This window comes from Vulpes vulpes, chromosome 15 (assembly GCF_048418805.1).
Source record: "Vulpes vulpes isolate BD-2025 chromosome 15, VulVul3, whole genome shotgun sequence".
In the NCBI taxonomy this organism is placed as follows: domain Eukaryota; kingdom Metazoa; phylum Chordata; class Mammalia; order Carnivora; family Canidae; genus Vulpes; species Vulpes vulpes.
The window spans coordinates 68,082,486-68,099,541 of record NC_132794.1 but is presented as its reverse complement, the minus strand read 5'-3'; the positions used below and the strand labels follow the sequence as shown (position 1 = coordinate 68,099,541).

Here is a 17,056-nt window from a genome sequence, read left to right as displayed (position 1 = left end):
TGACACTTGAATTCACTCCTAGTTTATAAAATGTTGATTTTTGTATTCAGTTGTATATAGCTTAAACAATATGTCTAGAAAACATTAGTGTGTTTTTCCATTGAAGTCTATCAAAGGCTATCAAAGGAGTTTGATTACTAAGTTTTAAAAACCTTTCGGGACACCTGGGTGGCTCAGCGGTTGAGCGTCTGCCTTTGGGTCAGGACGTGATCCCGGAGTACTGGGATCAAGTCCCACATCAGGCTCCCTGGATGGAGCCTGCTTCTCCCTCTGCCTGTCTTTGCCTCTCTCTGTCTCTCATAAATAAATAAATAAAATCTTAAAAAAAAAAAAAAAAAAAACGTTTCAAGTGAGGCCACATGTTTTATTAGTAATCCTGGACTAAGGCATAAAACTAGTGACTTACCTGTATGATCTTGTGCAAATTGCTAATAATTTCTTAAGCCTTGGTTTCTTCTGGAAGGATTGGAATTGGACAAGATGATGGTGAGGCCCTGGCTTATTTTATATGGTTCTGTGACAACTGGATTTAGGTGAAGTCAAGTGTCAAGGTTACGACTGTAGCAGGATATCGATTAAGCTTTATATGGAGCCATTCCAGGTTTACTCTTGTTTTTCTGAAGTATCTCAGGACTTGTTAAGATTCTTTTTGTATTAGGTAAGTTAGGTATCATCTTATTTTGGATTTTTGCATCTATTTTCTCATAACTGATATTTTCCTGTAATTTCCCATTTTTGTGTTATCCTTGGGTCATGTTTACTACTACAGTTAAACTAACCTCATGGCATCAGTTTGGAGCCTTCCCATTTTCCCCTTTTCTTTGAAATAATTTGTGTATGATAGAGGTTATCTCTTTTTGAAGGTTTAGAAGATTTTATCTATAAAACCACCTGGCCCTGGCATTTAGATAGACTTTGGTTATTAATTTTCTTACCTTAGAGGTTATTCTCTTCTAGCTTTTTGTTTCTTGTCAAATCCATTTTGGAAGTTGATATTTTTCCAGAAAATGTCATTTTGTTTTTCAAATTTATTGGCATGAAATTGTTCGTAGTACTCATTAATGGTCTTTAAAAAGTCTCTAGTATAACTATGGTTGCATCCTCTTTTTTATTCCTAATTTTTGAACTTATGCCATCTTTTTTTTCCTGGATTACTTTTATTAGAGATTTTTCCATTTTATCAGTCTTTTTAAACAGTTTTTGGAAAAAAATAAACAGTTTTTGGATTTGTTGATCTTTGTTTTTCTTTGTTGATTTCATTGACATCCATTCCTGTCTTTATGGCTAAGTATAGTTTTTCTTATTTAAGTGAAGAACCTTTAAAAGCAGATGTACAGAAAACATGGGTCTGGATTTCAGTACAAGATAGTTCTAAATTCGAGCCTTAAAAACATTAAAAAATAATAAATCGTTTTGCTAGATTGATTCTTGTTTTGATTTTGGAAGGATGAGCTGTCTCAAGTACTCACTGTTTTGATGAAATTTGATCTGCATAATGAAAAGCAGGAGTAGAATTTCATGGGATATTTCTGTCATATACTGTTTTAATGTTTATCTTAAAATTAGGAACTCCAAAAGGGAAATTTTTATTTGATAAGCAAACTTATTTGAATGTATTTTAAGTTAGCCTAGTAAAGAGAATATATACAGAAAGTGTTCTAATTTATGTTTTCAATGTAAACTTAGTTTGCTTCATTATCATATTGCAGTGCAATAGAAATGAGAAAGATTGAAACCCTTGAATACGAAGATAGACACAATTACTAATGATTTTATCTTTAGGAGGGCCAGAACTGATTGATCCTGCTGGCATGCCTTTACCTCAGCCAGCCCAGTCCTGGGTGTGGCTTGTGGATCTGGAAAGAACGATTGCTCTCCTTATTGGGCGGTGTCTTGGTGGTATGCTTCTGGGCTCCCCTGTGTCTCCAGAGGAACAGGACACTGCATATTGGATGAAAACACCACTTTTTAGTGATGGTGTAGAAATGGACATCCCTCAGTTAGGTAATGTGCTTCTTTACGATATTTAAAATACATGCTTGTGTTTGTACCTCCATTGAAGATTTCTCTTATTCTGGGTTTGCTGAATAGAGAACTGATAGCAAACAAGTGAAACATTAGCTGGATGGGGGAATCTGAAACGTGACTTGTAGCCTTTGAAGAAGTGAATCCTACAGCATTGTATAGTTAAAAGAGCTTCCAAACTAGGGTAATATAGGTCTGGTCCCACCTTGTCATTATTTATCACTCATTTTGGGCAAGTCATTTGACTCATAAAAATGGGCATATGTTTGGTTACTTGTTTTCTGGGGCTTGAAAGTTATGAAACCACTTCAAAGAATGTAAAGCTCTGTAAGGTTACCATGACTTGCCAGTGTTCAGTTTTTAAGCACCTCCCAGATGTGAGTGACAGACCGTACCTTCTCCTCCCAGCCTATCTTACTTTCATGCAGATGTTACCTGGTATATTATCACATTTTTTCTTCCCCATTTATGGTGACTTTGGGGTTTCTCTTTCCTGCCTCATATCCCATTTGTCTTCTCTGCTGGTAGCCCAGCTTCTCGGACTGTCTGAACATGAAGATTTTTCCAGTTCCTGAAGAGATGATCTAGTTGTTTTATTTAGGATTGGTTTTTTTTTAATCTCTCTGGGCCTCTGCTTGATTCATAAAATAAGGAACTAATTAGATAGCCTATGTGGTCTTATTGACCTAAAATTCATTGTTCCTCTGATGAAAGAAAGAGACTCAGAGAGTGCCCAAGAAGGAACGTCTCAGAGAAATCCTAATTTTAGATTTTGTTTCCCTCAATAGAGAGGAAAAACAAAAAATAGAAGCCAAGACAAAAATCACATATTCTGCTCTGTGTTTGGAAGGTTGAGGAGTGGGAGTGAGAAGAGCTGCTGAAGATTTTCTTCCTTTTCCACATAGAGAGTATATATTCATCATTGTGTTTATGAACCAGACAGTGATTCTAGCTATGATTGATGAATGCTAGACTGATACTTAAGATACTGTTGTATCAAGAAAAGTAAAATCATGGTTTAACATTGTAAATATGGCTCCAGTGCTATCAGTGTTTAGTTCTGTATAGTCACAAATGTCTTTCTGAGGAAAAGTAGCTTTATCTCTACCTTCCTCATATTTTATTATATTTATATTAGTCAATTAACTGGCCTTTATATGAATAAAATCAATTTCAGTTTTAATGTATCTTTCAGTTTTTAAAATTACAAGATCATGAAGCTATTTTATGTTTACCTCTGTAAAATTGTAGATATAGGATGATTCAATTATATTATGGGATAAGTTGACTTTTGGTATTAGCCTCCAAACCTGTTATTTAGATTTTTTTTTTGTAATGGAAAATGAATAAATGGAATGGAATGAATGGAAAGGAATGAATGGAAAATGAATTCTGAATGCCAAAATATTGAAAAGTTAGGAACCACTTGAACAAATGTAAATATCAATAGAGAAACTCTTCATGGGATCTTTGCTCTCTCTTGAGTCATACTTACCTGATTATTTTCCCTTAAGTCTAGAAAAAAGAAAAAATTCTTGTCTAGTTTCTTTCTCAGTGGTCCCATGTTTCTCAGTGAGGACATCATTCCATTTTGAACAGAAGAGTTCTCCAGAACTGTGCTCACACATAGGACATGTAGCTTCCCTGGCTCCTGCCTGCCAAAATGCCAGAGCTCCTCCCTGGGTGTTAGGTTTTGTCACACATCTGTCTGGAGGGGATTAAAGGGGTAGTATTACTGCTGATTGAGAAATGTTAAAGAACTTTACCTTTGTGTTATTTCATATGGATTAAATAATAGTGGTAAGATTTTTTTTTATTTGTAGCACCAAAATTATTCAGGTTTAAAATTGGTAAACTTGAATATTTTTAGATAAATGTATGAGTTGCCTGTTAGAAGTAGCTCTTTCGGGCAATGAAGAACAGAAGCCTTTTGATTACAAGCTGCGGCCTGAAATTGCTGTCTATGTAGACTTGGCATTGGGTTGTTCAAAAGAGCCTGCACGAAGCCTTTGGATCAGTATGCAAGATTATGCTGTGAGTAAAGGTAAGATGAAGAAGATAAAGTCGATAAATATGGAAATAGCTTATAATTCTAATATATATGTAATATATATATATAAATAGAAAAATCAGGGCAGCCCGGGTGGCTCAGTGGTTTAGCGCCACCTTCAGCCCAGGATGTGATCCTGGAGACCAGGGATTGAGTCCCATGTTGGGCTCCCTGCGTGGAGCCTGCTTCTCCCTCTGCCTGTGTCTCTGCGCCTCTCTCTCTCTGTGTCTCACATGAATAAATAAATAAAATCTTTAAAAAAAAAAAAAAGGAAAAGAAAATCACAGGGATCACCTTATTACTTTTTTATAAAAAAAAGTATTTTACAAAAAATATTAAACATAAATTTCTTTTTCTTCATTGTAGAAAATATGCTAAGTATGTATTCTACTTTAAGTAAACCTGCTGTGGGAAAACTGAGATTTATATAAAAGATAAATCCAGAGGCAAACATTTTACTAAAGGATTCTCTGCAGTATAAATGGGTCTAGTTTAAGAGTCTGTTTAATGAAGCTCTTCCCTTTGTAAGCTCTGGGATAAGAACTAAAGGGATGCATTTGTACAAGTCTAAGCTCTAGGCCTACTCATTCTCTTTTGCTGTAAAGCACTTGTGTACTACAGAGTTCTGGTAAAAACACCAATTTGAAATAAGATGAAGTACAGTACTAAAGTGCTATGTAAGTATGTAGTGTTATTTCAATTTCTGATATTATTTGATTAATAAAGTTAATTTTATGTACAAATTTTCAGAAGATAAACCTGGTTTCCTTTTAGTTCCCATGTTTTTATTTTTAATGGTGACCTTGATTGTTCAGACTCTCATATCCCGAGTTGTCTTTCTCCATGGTATTTTTTCTTGTCATAATTTTAGTTTCACCCTATTTGAATTGTCTTTCTCCTGTGATAAAAATGGTAAAAGTAAATACATTTTTACCTTTTATTGTCTTTTATTTTGTGTAACAAAAATGAAATGAGGTTACATATTGCTCAGATCTTTAAAATAACATTGTGATGTGATATCTTTGAAAGTTTAATTTCATCCAGTTTATCATTCATGTATCATTCATGCATTCTATATTGTGTTGACTTCAAGCAGAAGTAGAAAGGTATGGTAATGGAAGAGAAAAAAATATACTTTTTAAGTCGTATTCTCTGATATTCTCTCATATTTGCCTAATTTGCACAGAACATGCAGTTAGGTTTTCTTTTATATAATCACTTGTTAATTGCAGTTAGAACTTTATTTTTTTTTTTTTAAATTTTTTTTAAATTTTTATTTATTTATGATAGTCACACAGAGAGAGAGAGAGGCAGAGACACAGGCAGAGGGAGAAGCAGGCTCCATGCACCGGGAGCCCGACGTGGGATTCGATCCCGGTCTCCAGGATCGCGCCCTGGGCCAAAGGCAGGCGCCAAACCGCTGCGCCACCCAGGGATCCCTGCAGTTAGAACTTTAAAAAAATAGATATAAACATAAGATGAATAAAAACTCATTGTAGGGCTCCATTTGCTAAATTGCTTATATACTGTAGCTTTAGACTATACTTAAATAATGGAAACATTCCGTAGTGCTTAATATGAAATGACCTTAACTTTAATGAAGAAAAGAACCCATTACTTTAAAATTGTATAGAAATATAGTCTCTACCAAAGTGGAAACACAGCAGGGGGGATCTGTAGTTTGCATTTTAAATTGAGTATTAGCTTCCTTGAAATGGGTCATGTTTGATTTTAAATCATAGCAGCTGTCAGAACACCAAGCATTCCCTTGAACAGATGATTTCTCATGAACCTAATATGGAAAAATTTTTTATGTAATAGTCTATCATTTTAAGATTTTCTGTGGCCTGTAAGATTTTCTTAAAATCAGGCATGTTTAAAAAAAAATCAGGCATGTTTGTATCGTCAGGTTTGTTTTTTTTTAACCTGTGTAATAGGTAAGTCTAAATTTAGTTTTTTCCCTAAGCATACAGAAATGACTAGAAAACTGAGATGGAAGATTTTTATCTCTTGAGATAGGAGTTTTAAGAAGGGATTAAGAACTAATAAACTTGGGGCTTGATATTTTCCATGGGTGTTTTTTGTTTGGTTGGTTTTATTTTTAAGTAGCATGGTAAAACTGTCAAATTAACAGAGTTTAGCAGACAATAAACCTCCCACTCCCATTTGGAATCTAATGAGTGTACTACATTTTGAAAGTGCAGTACTAGTATGTTAGCATGGAATTAAAGAATTAAAGTTCTTATCAGCTAATGTTGTGGTTTTGGTTTTCTATTCCATATACTCATCTGTGTCCAAATGTTGTTTTCTTAACCACCTCATTTCATTTTATTATGGTATTTACAATATCTACTTCATGGCTTCAAAATACCAGATATATTCTCTCATTAGTCTACTCTCTTGATTAGTATCTCCACAAGGATATATAACAGACAGTACTCAAAATGATACTCCTGATTGCAGCTCCTTGTTTTCCAGAAGTGTTCTTCCTGTGTCAGTAAATGCCAGCCACATTCTAAGTACATCTCTAGTCAACTTTGACTTCTCTCATATTGGCACATCTGATCAATCAACAAATCCTGTCAACTCTACTTTTAAAACACATTGGGAATCTGAACACTTCTCACTACCTCTACTGCTACTGCTTTAGTGTGAGCCACTGTCATTTCTCATCTGAATTATTGCAGTACAGCTGTTGCTGTCCCTATCTAGTTCACCGCTCAGCAGTCACAGTCAGCCTTTTATTTTATTTATTTTTATTTATTTATTTTTTTACAGTCAGCCTTTTAAAACACAAGTCAGATCATATTGTATCTCTGTTCAAAGCCTTCTTATGGTGCTATTTCCCCTCAGAGTAAAATCTGAAGGACTTGCAGTGGCCTGAAAGGCCCTATACGATCTGGTCTCCAGCCAACTTTTTGATGTCTCCTACCACTTGTGCATGCACAGTTTGCTCCACTCATAGTGGCCTTCTTGAACCCTCAGGGCTTCTACACTAGTTTTTTCCTGAGGGGAGACTATTTCTGTATGGCACCTTCCCTGACTTTGTCTACATCTCTGCTCACCTGTACCTTGTCCGAGACCTTTGCAAACCAGCCTATGTAAAATAGTAATCTCACACAGTATGGTACTCCCTGTTTTCTTTACCCTGCTTTATTTTTCTGTATAGCACTTTTCTATCATATTAATGTTTATATTTATTGGTGCTCCCCACACCAGCAGCTAGAAAATAACTTCTCTGAGATCAGGGACTTAGTTTTGTTTGTTAACTGCTATATCCCTAGCACACAGAACAGTGTCTGGTTTCTAGTAGGTACATTTGTTAAACAATGTTTAGGAAAATGGTAACATTCAGATACTGGATTACATTTACTATTAAATTACTCTGAACTGTATTCTGAACCCTTTTAAATGTCAATGCATCATTTTTGTTTTCAGATTGGGACAGTGCAACTTTAAGTAATGAGTCACTCTTGGACACCGTGTCTAGATTTGTTCTTGCAGCTCTTCTGAAACACACAAATTTACTTAGCCAAGCATGTGGAGAAAGCCGGCAAGTAACTTAAAACTATCCTCAGACAAATATTTGCTCTCATGATGTTAGAAATTAGGTAACTTTTCTATTTTGGTTCTTTATTTAGATATCAACCTGGTAAAAGCTTATCAGAAGTGTACCGTTGTGTGTACAAAGTTCGAAGTCGTTTACTTGCTTGCAAGAACCTTGAACTTATTCAGACCAGGTCATCATCACGAGACAGATGGGTAAAGTTGGAAATCAGTTAATTTCTGTTTTTCTGCAAGCTGTGAGAGATAGCTCCATATTGGTTTATGTGAGGGGGGAAAATGTGCCTTGATTATTGCAGATATTCAATAAATATTGAATACATACTTCTTTATATGGTGAAAAAATTGGGTGAGTAAAAGATTTCAGGTCTATTTAACCCTATATTTATCAAACGATATGGCTGCTATGAGAGTTTGTATATTCATAGGCTGTGTAAATACTAACAAATTGGGCTGTGCACATCATATGAAGTATTCCTTTATTTTATGCTGATCAGACTATATTTGAATGATCCTGTTTAATTTGGGGTGTTATAATTTATGAGGGACATTAACAAGAGCTACCTTGGATTTTTGAAATGTCTGAAAGTCATCTTATATAAGAACTGGAAGTGTCAAAAATGTTTAGCCTAGGGAAATGAAAAAGGGAGTCACGTGATAGCTGCCTTAAAAATAAAGCTTCCCTGTAGGAGAGGAAATAAGTGTTTCTTGTTCCAGAGGGCATAGGTAACACCAAAGGAGAAAAATTGAATGGAGAGGGATTCCTGGGTGGCTCAGCGCTTTAGCACCTGCCTTCGGCCCAGGGCATGATCCTGGAGACCCAGGATCTCCCCTCTGCCTGTGTCTCTGCCTCTCTCTCTCTCTCTCTCTCTCTCTCTCTCTCATGAATAAATAAATCTTTTTAAAAAATTGAATGAAGAATCATTGTTAGCTGAATATAAGGAAAAGCGCCTTCTTAGAGTTGTCTACCACTGGTGTTTAAGATTGAAACCTCTTATTAAGAATGCTCCAAAAGTGAGATGCCTGGGTGGGTCAGTCAGTTAAGTGTCTAACTCTTGATATCAGCATAGGTCCTGATCTCAGTCAGGGTTATGATATCAGGGTTGTGAGACTGAACCCCTTGTGTAGGACTCCATACTGGCTTGGAGCCTACTTGAGATTCTGTCTGTCTCTCTGTCCCTCACCCTGCTTGCACTCTCATGCACGTTCTCTCTCTCTTAAAAAAAAAAAAATGCTCCAAAGCTACTCTTCCAACAAAAATAGGTGATTTCTAAAGTGCTTGGTAATTCTGATAACATGATCCTGTAATTATAAACTTGGATAATACATTGCCTTCAGAAATGCTTACTTTAAAGCTTTATACATTAGATGCTTTGTATTCTTGTCATTAAGATTTAGATTTTAAAAACCAGACTCTATCTCTGCATTTGAATTATAGTATTCTTTTGGCCTGCACTGATTTAATATTTGTGGATCTATTTGTTAGTGACCTTGAAAGTCCATGAATGTATTAATTTGCCATTTTGTTGAGTTTCAGAGTTGAAACTTCACATTATAGGGATAAGTGACTTACACAATCACAAAATAACTTGTATTCATTAAATAAAATATTTCACTTGTACTTTATACTAAAATTTGTGAGGGAGATGATATATACTATTACAGTATTTGTGACGCTCTTAACATCTGTTACAAGGACTCTGTCCTCCAGGAGACTGCTAGGTAGCTTAACTACTATAGGAAAGAAAATTAATATCATCCTTATCAGATTTCTAATTTTTGGTTTCTTCAGGGGAAAACAAAGTAAAGAAAAAAACCGGTACTATTTGTATATTTGAAATTGCTAAGAGAGTAAAGCTTAAATATTCTCACCAAAAAAAAGTTAAAAGAAATACTGTTTTAAATTAGAATTGTTAAACATTTATACAGAGTGGTAATAACATATACAGCTTGAGGAAGACTGAATGGTATAAAAATTTGTGTTCTTAAATTACCTTTTATGCTTGGTTTTACACTCATCTTTAAGTTGCACCTCTAGGAATTTATAGCTGAATAGCAATATAAATTTGAGTCAACTTATATAACATGACATTCTAATCTAGATACTGAAGATAGGAGGGCGTAGGGGTAGTCTCTTTACATATCTTGTGTACGTATATTCTTTCTAATCTTTTCAGATTTATCCAGTGTATCTTTAGGGTAGTTGGAGTAAAAATTCATGTGTTACTGATATTAGCAGTATTTTCCATGATAAAAATCAAGGTTTTTAATAAAGTTTTCCAAGTTTTTGAAAAATATATTTAGTATAGTATTATTTCTTTAGATCTCAGAAAACCAGGACTCTGCAGATGTTGACCCTCAGGAGCATTCATTTACTCGGACCATTGATGAAGAAGCTGAAATGGAAGAACAGGCTGAGCGAGACCGGGAAGAGGGGCATCCTGAGCCGGAGGATGAAGAAGAAGAACGGGAACATGAAGTGATGACAGCTGGCAGTGAGTACACCCTTCTTCCTTCACAGATACACATTGTGGCATTCTTTCTGTTAGGGAAACTGGAGAAGAGAAAGGCAAAAATTTCTCTCTGGTTTTTCAAAAAGGATCTAATATTGTACATTATTGTACAATATTGATCAGAATTTACATCACCTAATCAAAATTTACATCACCTAATGTTTCAGTTCTTAAAACTCTGCTAGTTCCATTTCGAACTATTGGATTACCTGTTTTGTGCTGAAAAGTTCTGAAAGCAGGCTTTTAGAAACAGTAATTGTTCCACTGAGTCTTATGCATGAAATGATGCCCATGAGTGACTGGATAAGGTCATTCAGAGTTTGTTTTGGAGGGTGCCAATTTGTCCATTGGCCTGACCGGCCTCTGCATGGTGAGGAAGAGAGATCCTTTCTGCGCTTACTAGGAGAACCTTGTTATTTTTTGTATGTTTACACTTTTAAGATTATAAATTTCATCCACTGACTGTACTGCCATTGTCAATAGAGAACAAGAATATATGTAAGAATACTGTTGGCTGGGTGAATAATACTTCTCATACTTGTATATTCCAAGGCAACAGATAATTTTTAAAGATAATAATTTAGATGTTTAAAAGGAAATAGCAATACTATTAATCACTTGTTAGTATCTTTTGAGTGATTTGGCTCTTTCAGGTTAAAATGTGTATTCACTCTGTAGACTAGAACATTATGACTAGCTATGTGTTTGGTATTGGGATTGTCAGTATCTATCAATCAGTTTGACACTTTACTATCAATTTCTTTGTGTTCTTTTAGGGAGATGGTCCTAAACCAAAAACCATTAAAAAAACAAGAGGAAAAAGGGGACTGGAGATGGGGAAGGAGAATAATTATATTTTAAAAACCTAGGCTGAGGGAACCTTTGCAGTTAAACTTAAAACTTAGTTTAGAAATTCTGGAAAGCAAAGTCCAGAGGGGAAAACACAGTAACAAAATATAACCCTCAATTATAGTAAAAGAAAGTGTAATAGTCATCCAGGGAGCAGTAATTCTTAAAGCAGCTATGGTTTTTGAGCACTTATATTACCTGCTGGACACTGGGTCAAATGCTTCTCATAGATAAGCTGATAATCCTCACAACAGTCTAATGAGATGCACTCTAGTACTTAACCTATGTTAAAGATGAGCAAACTGAGGTTTAAGGAGACAAAATTATGTGCTAGGGCCATGGTTATAGTAGCTGGAATTAGAGTGAAATCTGCCCAAAACTCTAGTGACCATTCTCTTAATTACTTTAACTGATTTTCAGCTTTGTACTCTAAGTTTGTTACTGTGATTTTTACAGAAGAGACTTTAAACAGCATATGAAAATATTGTCATAATAATTCTATAAAATACACATATAAAATCCATTTTTAAAGTTTGTACTTCATTATCAACAGATGAATCAGTAATTTACCAACGTTTCTGCTTGAATTCCCAATAAGAATAGTGTCTTCATTTCAAATTTGAGCAAAAAGTTATTTTCCTATTGTGAAGTATTTACCACTGCATCAGAACCTTATTAAAACCTAGTGACTTTTTGTACTTGTGAATTGGGAAAGGTTGGTATCAGATAAGACATTCTTGATGATGCCACTTGACTCTGGAGGCAATCTTGGCTGTATAGTATAACCATATTATGTTTCAGCAAAGAACATTAGTGGCTGTACTTTTTAGATGTGTTTGAGATATAGCAAAGTGTAGCTGTCAGGAATTATATATATAGACTTTAATACAACTTAGATTTTATGTTTCTTTTGTAACCTGATATTTTCATACTGAGGTCATGAACATTTCAGAAATATGCAATTATTTTTCTTAAAGATTATTTATTTATGAGAGAGAGAGAGAGAGAGGCAGAGACACAGGCAGAGGGAGAGACACAGGCAGAGGGAGAAGCAGGCCCCCTGCAGGGAGCCTGATATGGGACTCGATCCCGGGACTTCAGGATCACGCCCTGGGCCAAAGGCAGGCGCTAAACCACTGAGTCACCCAGGGATCCCAATATGCAATTATTTTTATCTAACCCAGTAGTTTTGAAACTTTAGTGGAGCTCAAAATCAGCTGGAGGGCCTGCTAAAACAGAGATTGCCGGCCCCATGCCTTCAGTTTCTGATCAGAAGGTCTGAGATAGGCCCAGTAATTTGCATTTCTAACAAGTACCCAGATAATGATACTTCTGGTCTGGGGCCACAATTTGGAAAGCAGTGATCTAACTCATTAATAAGAGTAGAAATAGAATAAATCAAATCTAAATTCTGTAAAGGCATAGGTACTTCCTGTTGTAATTTTTGTGAGAAGTTAATTATTTTACATGTTTAATATAGTTTTAACTTAGTTACTATCTGCATTAATGTCTAAAAATAATTTTTCCCTCTTTCAGTAAGTTTTTGATCCAAACTTTATGACTATTTTTATTGTTATTTTCTTTGCTCTTCTCTCCCCATGTGTTAAGACCTTGTTTTTGTGTTGCATGTTACAGAAATCTTTCAGTGTTTCCTCTCAGCCCGTGAAGTAGCTCGTAGTCGAGATCGAGATAGAATGAACAGTGGGGCAGGGTCTGGGACTCGAGCTGATGATCCACCTCCTCAGTCTCAGCAAGAGCGAAGGGTCAGCACAGACCTTCCTGAGGGTCAGGATGTATACACTGCTGCCTGCAACTCTGTGATCCATCGGTGTGCCCTGTTAATATTAGGAGTAAGTCCTGTGATTGATGAGCTTCAGAAGCGAAAGGAAGAAGGACAGTTGCAGCAACCTTCAACAAGTGCTTCTGAAGGGGGTGGACTTATGACCAGGTGGGACTGACTAGAAACTTAAAATATTACTTGACTTTGTTACTTTATGCACTGAAATACTTGATTCTCAAAGTTGTAGTGGTCTTCTGAAATTAATACAGACATGGGGGAGGAAATACAAATTGACTAGGGTGAAATAACATATTAATGTAATGAAGTAATATAAAGAGCGATATTGACTCAGCCTGGAATATACATTTCTGATGAAACGAGGCATAATTTTTCATACATATAAACAATAGCAGTTGACAAACAGGAAGTTATTTGCATCTCTGTAATTTAGTGGCATGCAAGTTAATGTAACTATAAAGGGTTTTGTGCTTATATAAGAGTCAGGATTTCCCACTGACAGATATGATTACTTATCATTGTGTGTGTATTATCTCTGTGCTGCTAGTTCCATTCAATTTTATGTTCACTAACCATCCAAATTGGAAAACTTTTCTTTGTGCATGTGAGACAGGAGTGAAAGTCTTACTGCAGAGAGCCGGCTAGTCCACACAAGTCCAAATTATAGACTGATCAAATCGAGGAGTGAATCTGACTTGTCTCAGCCTGAATCAGATGAAGAGGGTTATGCACTGGTAGGTATACCCAGATTCAGTAAAGAGGGATTTTTATTTTCGGGATATAGATACGTAAGACTTTGGTTACAGTAATATATGTTTGTCTTAGAAATATAAGAGCTTTTTAAAAAAGAACTTTTAAGAGAAATAAGATAGCTGTACTGCACTGATATTTACCATCTATATGTTAATTATTCTCAGATTTCTGTCTTTAACTCTGACTTCTTAAACTCCAAATTCATATATCTGACTTCTTGATGGACATTCCACCTGAAAGTGAGGTTATCCCAATTTTAACCTATCCAAAAATAAATTCATCTTTCTCTCAAATCTTCTTGTCTTGTATTTCCTGTATTAGTAGGTGATATTCTTAACTACCCAGGATTCATCTTTTGATGAAAATTTGTAAATTCCCATACTCCCTGCAGTTCAGTTAGTCAAGTCTTGAAAATTTTACCCTTAATTTGTTTCTAATATGTCCTTTTTCTATCCCTTTTGCCACTGTTCTGTTTCAAACTCTCCTTCTCTTTTGCTTAGACTAATCCAGAAGGCTCAAACCTCATATTTTGTGCCCATCTTCTACATTTCACAAGTCTGTTTATAGCTCTATTTGAAATCTTTCAATAGCTCTTAGTTACCTACCCAAAAAACCCAGGACTTGGACTGCAGGTGAGATGATGATTTACCTAAGAAGCAGGAAGTAAAATATGCTATAGTGGGACAGGTAAATTATAGTGTGAAACCTGTCTAAGAGATTGCTTCTATTTGAGTAGCTTTGAACTTAGAGTTCATAGCTATTCATTTTGGCTGTTTCTCTGTCTTGTACATGAATAATCTATATTTATTAATTGACTTCTCTGGACCCAGAGAATTGTGTCCCAGAGAATTGTTTAGTCATTACAATTAGTGCCTGTTGTGTTTATGGCAATATGTGAGACTTGGCATCTGGCTTTGATTCTACTTCTGAACAGCTGTGAGACTGGTCATGTCACATGACAGTTCAAATAGAAACTGGTTTTTTGGACTGAGTCGTCTCTAAGCTCCATTTTTAGCTATGAAATTTCTCTGTTTTATGAATTGAGATGATGGATGTGAAAATATTTTTGAAAGGTATAAAGTGGTACATGAACAGAAAGCTGTTATGTAAAAACATAAAAGATTCCTCCTCTAAAGAAGGCTTAGCTGTGTCTTTAAGCAGGTTTCATTGTATCATGATGTTTTGTTTTTCTTCCTTTTATTCTTCATTACCATTTGTATCTTGTGCTCCCAGTTCACTTCCCAGGCTTACAGTTTCTGAGATTTCTCTGTTTATATTTCCATTCTGATTAGTCTCATTATCTAGTTTCCCCACCCTGTTGTAATCTTACACCACAAATCATGTCACTTCTCTACTCAGAATCTCCAATGACTTCACTTTTTCTCAGTGTACAAAACCTAGAAGGGCCTATAAGACTCTATGTTTGCTGGCCCAACTATCACTCTGATCTCTTCTACTACTGTCCTTGATTGATGACTCTCCTTCTATAACACTGGCATCTTGGCCTTTTTGTGACCATACCACACAACTTCTCCTTATCATCTTTACCTGACCCTTTCTTCCCCCTAGAATACTGTTGTCTGCCTGGCTAATTCCCTCACTTCAACTTTCATTCTGATGCTACTTTTTCAATGAGGCCTGCCTTGACTCCTCTATTTAAATTTGCAGTTTGCCCTCCTTTCCTCATATTCACTCCCTGTCCACTTTGCTTTACTGGTCCCCCCACCACCACCGCCCCGCACTTATTATTTTTGTTTATCAATAAGTTTCTGTTGTCCAACATTAGAATATAAGCTCCTTGAGGGCAGGAATTTTTGCTGCTTCATTTATTGCTGTATTGCAAGCACCTATAGGCAGTCACTAAATTGTTTATTTTTTTTTTAAAGATTTTATTTATTTATTCATGAGAGATACAGAGAGAGAGAGAGGCAGAGATACAGGCAGAGGGAGAAGCAGGCTCCATGCATGGAGCCGGACGTGGGACTCAATCCCAGGTCTCCAGGATCACGCCCTGGGCTAATGGTGGCGACAAACTGCTGAGCCACCCGGGCTGCCCCTAAATTATTTTTTAAATGACTGAATTGCTGTCTAATCTATTTTGGTCAAATTTTGGTGCCCATTCTGTCCTTTCTACACTTTAATTCAGGTCTTTGGGGCAGCCCCAGTGGCTCAGCGGTTTAGTGCCACCTTTAATAATATGCAAAGCATACTGTAAAAGATTGATAACTCATTTTTATTGAAAAGATAAAAGATGAGGATAGATGTAGTTAAAGCAACATACTCTTATTTTTATTACTATTATTTTTTTTAAAGATTTTATTTATTTATTCATGAGAGACACAGAGAGAGGCAGAGATACAGGCAGAGGGAGAAGCAGGCTCCCTGTGGGGAGCTGATTAGGGACTCAATCCCAGAACCCCAGAATCATGACACTGAACCACCCAGGCATCCCAAAAGCAACATACTTTTAGAAAACAAACAATGAAATCTGACTTAGTCACAATAAGTTTAAGATTTACAGTTGATTTAGATTTGGGGCAAGAAGCTTAACTTTTCTGAGCCCTTGCCTCATTATCTTTGAAATGGGGAATAAAACTACTTGTTGTACTGGCTTCAACTGGGTTGTTGTGCAGAACAAGTTTGGTAATATAATTTAAAACGTTTAGAAATTATGTTTTAAAAAAAAATTATGTTTTCAAAACATAACGGAAAGATCAGTAGAGGTGTGTTGCCCCTGAGATTTAACTGCCAAAATTGTTCATTTAGATTCTATACAATTTTTAAAAGATGAGTAAGCTCATTTTTGAAAAAGATTTGCTCTTGATCATCTTTCCTCATGGAATGTTTAGAAAGATAGTGTTGTGAAAGGTAGGAAAGTCTAGAACTAGAGCAGGTTTTTTTTGCAGATGAAAGGAGACCTGGGTTAAGCCTTCAGTTTAGAGACCTTGGTATAAGTGAAGGGGAACAAGCAGTGGGGGCAGTTTGGGTTAATCCAACTAAAATATATTATTCTTCTGTTTGAGGTTATTCAGGATTACCATTCATATCCTTGATATCTAGTAGTATTTCATTTATCCTGAATTATGAGTGGATGAAATGCTTTCTTAAAATAACTAAATTTAACCAGTTAATACTAAGTCTTTATCTTTTTTTTTCCTTATTTTTTTTAAAGATTATTTTATTTGAGAGAGAGAGAGCACAAACATGAGTGGGTGGGGAAGAATAGGAGGGGCAGATTTCTCCTCTTCTCCAGAAGAGGAGGGAATATCAAGCAGACTCTGCATTCATTGTGGAGGTGGATGCAGGGTTCGACCTCATGACCCTGAGATTATGACCTCAGCCAAAACCACGAAATGCTTAACCAACTGAGCCACCCAAGTGTTCCATCTTTATCTTTCTTTTATAAAGAGTGTTACGTGAGGGGCACCTGGATGGCTCAGTCGGTTAAGCATCTGCTTTCAGCTCGAGTCATGAGGCCCTATAATCAAGCCCCTGTGTCAGGCT

General features: G+C 35.9%; 1 protein-coding gene across 5 annotated transcripts in view; it reads left to right on the top strand.

The window, feature by feature from the left end:
- HERC1 (HECT and RLD domain containing E3 ubiquitin protein ligase family member 1) overlaps positions 1 to 17,056 on the top strand; it is a 183,025-nt gene that overhangs the window by 74,938 nt on the left and 91,031 nt on the right. For all 5 annotated transcript variants that reach the window (XM_072738754.1, XM_072738751.1, XM_072738753.1 and 2 more), the window contains exons 18-24: positions 1,783 to 2,004; positions 3,896 to 4,069; positions 7,514 to 7,628; positions 7,717 to 7,837; positions 9,963 to 10,134; positions 12,637 to 12,949; positions 13,413 to 13,533. In XM_072738754.1, coding sequence (XP_072594855.1) covers positions 1,783 to 2,004; positions 3,896 to 4,069; positions 7,514 to 7,628; positions 7,717 to 7,837; positions 9,963 to 10,134; positions 12,637 to 12,949; positions 13,413 to 13,533 — 1,238 coding nt within the window. The remainder of the gene's footprint in view (positions 1 to 1,782; positions 2,005 to 3,895; positions 4,070 to 7,513; positions 7,629 to 7,716; positions 7,838 to 9,962; positions 10,135 to 12,636; positions 12,950 to 13,412; positions 13,534 to 17,056) is intronic.